The sequence below is a fragment of the Berghia stephanieae genome, chromosome 5, assembly GCF_034508935.2.
Source record: "Berghia stephanieae isolate SIO BIC M18660-M18661 chromosome 5, UCSD_Bste_1.3, whole genome shotgun sequence".
Lineage (NCBI taxonomy): Eukaryota > Metazoa > Mollusca > Gastropoda > Nudibranchia > Aeolidiidae > Berghia > Berghia stephanieae.
The window spans coordinates 12,005,093-12,014,446 of NC_088364.1; the positions used below are offsets into that span (position 1 = coordinate 12,005,093).

The 9,354-nt window shown below is 34.4% G+C and overlaps 1 protein-coding gene across 2 annotated transcripts; it reads left to right on the forward strand.

Moving 5' to 3' along the window:
- Window positions 1–916: 916 nt before the first annotated feature.
- LOC144972412 (transcription elongation factor, mitochondrial-like) lies at window positions 917–8,539 on the forward strand. Of its 2 annotated transcripts, none has more exons than XM_078913573.1 (5): window positions 917–1,104; window positions 1,777–1,901; window positions 3,620–3,851; window positions 4,969–5,118; window positions 5,997–8,539. In XM_078913573.1, exons 1-5 carry the CDS (start codon window positions 997–999, stop codon window positions 6,420–6,422), a joined length of 1,041 nt encoding a protein of 346 aa, XP_078769699.1. In that variant the 5' UTR covers window positions 917–996; the 3' UTR covers window positions 6,423–8,539. The 2 variants fall into 2 exon arrangements, with proteins under 2 accessions (XP_078769699.1, XP_078769700.1); XM_078913574.1 differs by having other exon boundaries at window positions 920–1,104; window positions 1,780–1,901.
- Window positions 8,540–9,354: the final 815 nt, after the last annotated feature.

Consider the following 9,354-nt stretch of genomic DNA (forward strand, 5'->3'; position numbering starts at 1 on the left):
CTTTATTGAACAGGGCAAAAGCTAATACTAAAGTAGCAGTTAAACCGCAGCAAACTCTTGGACTATATTTATTTGCAGTCGAAATGGTAATCTGTTGTTTATGTAATTATTATATTAATTATAGTTATTATAGGCGCTTTGAATGAATAAGAAGATAAATTAATTACCATTATGATTATGATATTGTTGAGTCGAAGCGATGGGATGTTCTGGTTTTGCTTCTTGAAAAGTTGGCCACTATGTAATGATGATGATGATAATGATAATAATAATGATAATTAATAATAATAATAATAATAATAATAATAATAATAATAATAATAATAATAATAATAATAATAAATAATAATAATAATAATAATAATAATAATAATAATAATAATATAATAATAATAATAATAATAATAATAATAATAATAATAATAATAATAATAATAATAATAATAATAATAATAATAATAATAATAATAATAATAATAATAATGACAGGGGGCAGCTTGGCTCAGCGGTACGGTCTTTGCTTCTTACCCAAAAGGTACAGAGTGCGACTACCCGCCTCGTAGTGTGGGATTCACCTCGCCCTAGCTCACTTTGGGGCGCTGTACTGCGGCTGACGCTTGGGTTATTCCAATCTTTCCTTTGAATAGACCCTAGAGACAAATTTCCCCTTGGGAATGAATAAAGGGAAGTTTATCTATATGTGATAATAATAATAATAATAATAATATAATAATAATAATAATAATAATAATAATAATAATAATAATAATAATAATAATAATAATAATAATAATAATAATAATAATAATAATAATAATAATAATAATAATAATAATAATAATAATAATAATAATAATATAATAATATTGCGAAAGTTCAGTATAACGACTTTGTTGGGAAGCAAGAACAACTAAACGAAACCGAAACAAGAGAATTAAATGTCGCTCGAGTCTCCTTGTTTTTCTGAGAAACAAGAAGAGTGTATGAAACAAAATAATGCTCATCGCACTGAGAAGATCGGTAAAAGGTGTTGAGGCCTACTTCAATTGTCTAAGCCACAACTGTGTTTTAAAATCCTTGCTAGTTTTTAAACAAGAGAAATTGGTGAGTTGTTAAGTGCTGGTGTTGTTAGCTAAGGGCTAAGATGACTAAGGTGAAGAAGACTGTCAGAAGAGTATCTAACTCTTACGACATTCATTGTGTAGTAACAAGAGAATTGGGTAGAAAAATCAAAACAAAATGCCAAGAGCATCCCCCCCACCCCACACAACACATGTTAAAACCAAAAACGTATAACAGGCACACACAAACACACGCACACACAAAGTACCTCATCTATTTTGCTCACAATGTTATTGTTATTGCAGTCACAACTTTTTGTTCAGTACAATATTTAAAATGAAAATGTAAAGTAAATCTTACTGTGTTAATTTGCCATAATAGAGAGAGCACAGCGAATTAAAAAATATTTTTTTATACTATCAGTATCAGCCCTTATCATAATATATATCAATTTGCAACAAGTTTCAATATTTCCTTCATTTGTGATTGGTTCTCATTCATGGAGAATGTATTTTCAGTCTGATGCAGGGTATGTATGATGGTTATGTTTTTGGATTAAAAAGTAGGCCTACACTTTGGTTGCCAGAAATTCCCTCTTAAGAGGGCCTCTACTTTGACATATTTGTTGAAATGGGTTTTCCTACGACTAGAACTCCCCATCGTTTTCAATACTCTTGAATACAGTATTCAAATAATGATTTTTGTTTATTTCAGCAGAGCGCAAAGTTTTCTCTTTCCACTTCAGTTCTTAACAGCAACTATGATGTCACCAAACTAACCTCCAGAGATGAAGAAAACATTTTATTTGCTTTGAATTCATTATCCAAAGGACAACTAAGGTATCTGTTTGTAATATTCAATTTCAATGTATTTGTTACCCTCCCCTATCCTTTTAAATTTCAAAGAACTAATGAAATTATATTGTTTATAGTCTTTTACAAAAGAAACTAGACAGTTTGTTTCCGTTAATACTGGTTGGAACAAATACATAACGGATACAAATTTGAAAACTAGACAAAACTATTTTTTTGGTGTATGATTTATTTTATTTGTGATAATTGATGAAAAGTTGTTGCTATGTAAAACCTGTTAATAAAAAATTGATTTTGCAAAATCGAGCACAAAATTGAAATCAGCACACAAGACGCACTTCAGAATTTTCTATGTCCACCATTAGGATTGGTCAAGGCCACAACTCTTTGCTCATTGGTAATGTCAGTTGATGGACTGTTTCTGCTGGTATATATCATTCCAAATTGTATTTAGTCTGTCAAACAATTCATCAGAGTTTGTATAGTAATCTTGTTCATTTTAGCTCTCTTTTCATAAATTCCCGCTTATGTTAAATACGATTCATGCCAGGTGAATATATTTGAATATCACCGCTTGATTAATTTGATTCCGAATAAAAGGGACATTGATTGGTTCAAGAATATTACAAATATATAAGTCTTGAGTTGAGTCTTTGGTTGATAAATATTTGGTCAATTTTTCTACCACTTATTATCACTCCCAACACAATTATCGATCCATTTACTCGATTTGTTACTTCAATAATGGTTTCGTCATTGAAACATTCACCCCGGCGTCTATTGCATGATATTCAATTGTCTCTGGAATCAACTTCAGAAAGCTATTTGTCTGTAATAAAACGCTGTCCCACTTATTCTGATCTCAGTCCTGGTGTTTATGTGCCGTCTCAGTAGAGCAACTTTGTAAAGGGGTCAGCTTTGGTCGAATTACGGTCGAATTGTGACATTTCAAACCAAGTTCAATGAGCATATCATTTGGTGTGGCAACTGCTGGTAGCAATGCTAATGCAAAATGAATATCTGAAATATTCTTGATGCTTTATGTAGTTCATACTGAGATTTTGTAAAAGTCTATGACTAGCTCGTCTATTATTTATAAAATACATTTGGGGATCAACATTGTTCTGTATAGCCAATATTAAATTTTTATCATTGAGCACAGACTTACGGGCAAATCTAAAAATTATAAAACTATTATTTACAAACTGATATACAAATAACTTGCAAATCTTTTTTAATTTTAGGCTAATTTTATTGCCTGTAGATTTAAATGGCTTTTTAGAATATCTACTAAGTCGTAATCAGGAGAAATATTTTGTATGTTTTGAACTATTAATAGTACAGTGAGTTAGCATTTAAAATTTTATTTTTGTTTTTAAATTATAAATCTTTATCATAATATACTTTATTTGTCAATTTAACAAGCATTCTTTAAATTATTTACTAATATTTACAATTTCAACACTGTCTTTATACATTATTGTATTAAGATATAAGTATTTTTTTTTAAAAGGTAAAGTTTACGATGCTCTTTATAAACTAACCAAATTTGATCGTTAATGGCTCAAAAGATTTGTCTTGATCTAGAATAATTTCCACACTATTGTTTTTATGGTAAGTAACTAATAGCCTTTATTTCCCTGCAAATATTGTCGATTCTCCACTAGTTTAACTCACAAAATAAAAAAATAAAAATTAATTTATATTATCAAAATATAACTTACGTCTTTTCCCCCTTCTTTCAGTGAAACGGGAGTTTTACCTCAAGCATTGCTCCAGCAAATGTGTACCTATCGATCTCAGCAGGGTCCATTCCTTTCATTGGGAGATGTGCTCTCCTTGCCTGGTATGGATAATGAAGTATTCAAGAAGATCTGCAGTACTTTTCAACCTCAAAAGAAGGGATCTGGCTTCTCAATACAGGACCCAAATTATTTGAAATACTTTTCCCCGACTCTCCGTTCAGACATGATGGAGGTATGTATGAATGTACCGCCATTCACCTTATTAGAATAAAAATTTTACATATTTGTATACAGCATGAATGCATATCCTAATCTGTGACTCATTTGAACTGTGATATAAAAGTGCAAAGATTGTGTGTCGTGGCCTGTTCTTGTATTTTATGGAAAATACATTGCAGTAGTCTAATTTCGACTCCAAGCATTTATTGCTGTCCATTTAACCAGACTTGACTAGTTGAAAATTTGAGAATTCGTAATTTTTAGGAGATAAAAATTGTAGTCGCTAGAAAATCAACAATTCATCCTTACAAGGATTAAATAACACTTCAAAATCCTTAAAATGATGTAGTCTGGCATCAACTTTCATTTTCATTAAGTTTTACTGACTCCCAAGATTTCATGATGTTCGGAGATTGCAGCCAAATTTTCGTAGTTCTAGGAGTTTTCGTATTAGTAGGCAGGTCTGATCTAACACTGCAGGGACAAAGATAATCTTAGACTCCATGGGACTCCATGCTACGATGCTCTCCTCTTGACCCCTAGGTCCCTGATTCAAGACCCACTGTGAGCATTAAAAAAAAGTAGTCCTTGAGAGCTATTAGGCCCATGGAGCCGGAGTTTATTCCGGTTTCTACTGCGTGAAACGGTCAATAGCTATTGCTTGTTATCCTTTGGATGCTTTGAAGTACTTTCCGCTAAATCTAACAGACTCAGCTACCCATTCACTGCTGGGTGGACAGGAGGGTCAGAAAAATTCTCGACTGCACCCGGGATCGATCTTGGTCCCTTTTCATGTGAAGCAAGTGCTCTACCAACTGAGCTATCGGGACCCCCACTCTGGGCATAATAAAGTTGAATTCTTGTAATGGACTCTTTACTCACATTATCCCAAAGTTCTTAGTTATGAAATAAGTACATGGTTGGTGACAGTATTCTCTCTAAAAATAGAAACAAAATCTATCTTACTGCCTTACATGTGTCATATCTACTTATTAAGTGTTGCTGTTGGCTTGAGACAGCTTGTAAAATCCTTGAGCTCATTTAGTGGTTGTTTAACTATGTTCTAAAAGTTTAAGTTAGACTCTGAGAGACAAGAATGCAGTATAAAAGATAATTTTTTTATTCCACAGAGTATTCAAACTGTGACCACTATAGAAGTTTGCTTGGACACTGTCTGTTTTGCATCAGCGACCAGAGATCTGAAGGTGACAGCTTGGAACCACGTGCCCCTACTAGGATCAAACCACAACAAGCAAACTCCAGACGTGATCCTAGAGCAGGTTAGCGTCATAGGACTAGAGTTGCTAATCATTATTATATTTTTTGGTTATTCTTCGTCCATTAAGGCCAATGCCCCTTCCGGTTGAAGATTGTGTGGCCGTCTTTTCAGTAACAGGGGTTTTAAAGGAAGCAGGGAGCGATTTTTTGAAGTCATCAGTTGAAGGGGTTTGTTTACAAGTGGTTGGTTGGGAGTTCCAAAGTCAGGTGGTGGAGGGGAAGACAGAGTAAAGATGATGGTTTGTCCTTGAGTGGGGGATTTCAAAATTAAATGCTGAGTTTCATGTTTTGTTGTTGTTCTGTTTCAAATGGCTAGTTGGAATTTCGAGTTTTCTGTTTTGTGCTTTGTGGAACAAGAGGAGTTTGTTGATGGATCGTCTTTCATGTAGGGTTTAATGGTATGATATGGTTTTTTTTTAAGCTACAATAATTAGTATAATCATCTTGTTTTGTTGGTTTCATTTCCTATTTTTCTCTTTCATGTATGTTGTCATCAAATTTTGTTAATTTTTGGCAAAAAAATCCCCAAAACAATACAAAAGCTTTTATTTAGGCAATATCTACTAAACGTGCTCCAAGCACTTTAAAAGGCCACAAGCCAAAAGCAATACTTAACTTGTAGTGCTCCATTACTCTTTATCCACTGCGATATACCAGGCTTTACTTTGTTTCTTTTTTCACCTTCAGTGATAATTGTAAGAGTGGAAAATATTATGATTTACTATTATCATTGTTTTTATTATTATTATTATTATTATTATTATTATTATTATTATTATTATTATTATTATTATTATTATTATTATGATAATAATTTTATACTTATTAATATTAATTATTGTCATCATTCACCATATTGCCTTTTTTTTTATCCCTACAGGCAATGCACGTTTTACCCCGCATACCAAAATCAGACATCTACATAGCAGAGACAAGAATCTACAGGAAACACACACTCCAATACATGCCTATCCATCTATTCACTGCTCGCCTGCAGACTGCCATTCAAACCCTTCTCACCTCCCAACATCTTGAAAAAAATGGGAAACATTCGTTTTACTTCGTCAAAGACTATTTTTTAACAAAAATGTTTGAACTCCGAGTTGGAGGAGAGAGAGTTAGCGGCCAGCACATTGTTCAAGACATTGAGGACGGCAAGTTTTTAAGTCAAGTTGCAATAGAACAGAATCTGTGGCGCCATTTTCACAAACTTTATACTGGTGTGCAGAAAGAACGCTATGCTAATTCTTTGTTGATGACTTTAGCTTTCATCAGCTATATCGGTCCAGGACAATCTGAAACCTGATCTATATTTTTAAAAATATTTCAATCTGGTGTTCCTTGCTAGTAGATGAGGCCGTTCTACCTGTTCGCCTTTTGTGGTCTGAGAGTTTTTCACCATTTATTGATTAAGGTAAAGAAAAAAACTAGAGCTTTTATATGGCGCAATATTCACTAAATGTGCTCAAAGCGCTTTACAAAGAGTCCCTGACCAACAGCAACACGTAGAACGAGACAGAATGCCTGTTAGGCGATATTATAATTTTTTTCCGACAGAGACAACGCTGTTAACGGCTAGGTACTCATTTTATACCTGAGTACGGTGAGAGAATGTGAGTAAAGAGTTTTTTCCAAGAACTCAACTATGCACCAAGCGAGGCTCGAACCCAGGACCTTCCGATCCGAAGGGAAACAATAGTAAAATGTGACTATGGTATTGTGTCTTTCCATATCATATATATACGACACCTGACATTACAGCAGAAGACAAAAGCATCGCCGAAAACCTACAGCTAAGTGACAGAATAGACACCACAGCAAAATCTAACACCTTCATCACTATCAAAGACCATAAACCAAACTTTCGTAACAATGTACAATGCCGTCTCATAAACCCATGCAAATCACAAATCGAAAAAATTAGTAAACAGATTTTAGACAGAATCAACACCAAAATCGTCAAGGAAACCGAATTCAACCAATGGAGAAACACCGCTGAAGTTATCAACTGGTACAGAAACACAGAAAACAAACAACGACAAAACGCAATCATCTTTGACATCAGTAATTTCTACCCTTCAATCACCAAAACCCTACTCCTCAAAGCACTACAATTCGCGAAAACCCTCGACAACATCACCGAAGAAGAAATCCATATTATCCTGCACTCGAAGAATACATCACTTTACAATAATGGAATAGCATGGACAAAAAAATCAACAAACTTTGATGTCACCATGTTAAGCTACGACGGAGCAGAAACATGCGAGCTCGTCGGACTATATCTACTTTCTCAAATGCAAAATCTCGAAATAAACATTGGACTATACAAGGACGACGGACTCGCATTGTGCAATAAAACACAGAGACAGACAGAATTAATAAAGAAAAAAATATGCAAAATCTTCCAGGACAACAATCTGAAAATTACTATCGAAGCCAACAAAAAAACATTCGACTTCCTGGACATAACCATCAACCTAAACGACGGCACCTACCAACCATTTTCAAAACCCAACAGCATCCCATTGTACGTTCATAGACATAGCAATCATCCGCCATCTATAATAAAAAACATCCCCGAGAGCATTAACAAACGACTATCTAACAACTCTACAAACAACAACATATTCAACGATGCAATCCCACCGTACACAAACGCACTACAAAAAAGTGGATATAACTACAAACTAAAATATGAGGAAGAGACCATTACCACCCCAACAAGAAAACGACACATAACATGGTTCAACCCACCCTACAGCAAGAATGTGACAACTTCTATCGGTAACAAATTCTTCAATCTACTACAAAAATGCTTCCCTCCCGGTCACGTTCTACACCCAATCATGAACAAAAACACGATCAAAATAGGATACACCTGCATGCCAAACATACAAAACATTATTTCCTCCAACAATAACCGAAAACTATCACAGCCAGCTCAGCCCAGCAACAACCTAGAGAAAAAATGCAACTGAAGGGCACAGGAACATGCCCACTAAACGGCAATTTCCTGACTCAAAACGTAATTTATCAAGCCACAGTTACACGACCAGACACACCAAAACAAGAAACATACATTGGCCTCACCGAGTGTCCATTCAAAACCAGATACAACCTGCATACATCTTCCTTCAGAAACATACACAAACGACATTCTACTACACTAAGCGAACACATTTGGAACTTCAAAGAAAAAAACATACAACACAGCATCACATGGAAAATCATCTCCAGAGCACAGTCGTACTTCCACTCTTCTAACATTTGCAACCTCTGCTTGGAAGAAACATTCTTTATCGTCACTAAACCGAACATAGCAACACTCAACAGAAGAAACGAACTAACTTCCTCATGCAGACACAGAAACAAACACCTTTTATGTAATTACGAACCTCCATAAACACGAATCTAGAAAAATACGAAAACACAACAATCTACCTTCACTTCCTCTTCCTGATGAGAGCAACGCTCAATAACAACGTTGTAGAAGTCAAACAATCTTAATTATCTTTCAAATGTTTATATATATATATATATATATATATATATATATATATATATATATATACACAACTGGGTACTCATTAGACCCTGAGTCAAATGGAAAGACAATATGCGAGTCAAATTTTATTTATATATATATATATCGAGGGGTGCCTGCGCAAAGGCCGTAACGTCAAAAAATTCAATTTTTCGTTTTTTACATAAATCAACTTGGGTTGGAGTAAGGTTTATTTCTACAAAAAAATATATGCAAAAATATTAATTAATTAATTTTTATTAATTAAAACCCGAACACCGTAACGTTTTTAGACAGATAATGTGACTGCCCAAAAGCCGTAGCGTGTAATACAGACTTAAGACGCTCCAAACAGTGCCTATCAGTCACTGCCCAAAAGCCTTAACAGTAGCTACAGTTTGACCGCCTGACGAAAAGGTGGAAATGCAAAGGTAAAGTTGACTGCCCAAAAACCGTATCTAGCAATAAGGCGTTTGGGCAGGCATAGAATTATGCCACCGTGGTTACAATGGCGAGCTCAATGGCCTTGACTGACTTTACAGTCTTAGAGCAGTGAAAAATATGGGGTTGGAAATGAGAGTTAGATCAACTGAAAGACCGTAATGTGACATTGTATGAGATTCTACAATGACTTTGATGCAATATTGTGTTACAATAATGTAAAATTCGACTTTTAACGTTCAAGATTGATGGTGAAAGATAATTGGGTAAC

What these genes read in the sequence shown, in the direction of transcription:
- LOC144972412 (XM_078913573.1), top strand. Translation starts at nt 997, where the DNA reads ATGCTCATCGCACTGAGAAGATCGGTAAAAGGTGTTGAGGCCTACTTC. An exon ending in TTTTTAAACAAGAGAAATTG is followed by an intron (nt 1,105 to 1,776) that starts GTGAGTTGTTAA and finishes TGTTTATTTCAG; the next exon opens with CAGAGCGCAAAGTTTTCTCT. An exon ending in TTATCCAAAGGACAACTAAG is followed by an intron (nt 1,902 to 3,619) that starts GTATCTGTTTGT and finishes CCCTTCTTTCAG; the next exon opens with TGAAACGGGAGTTTTACCTC.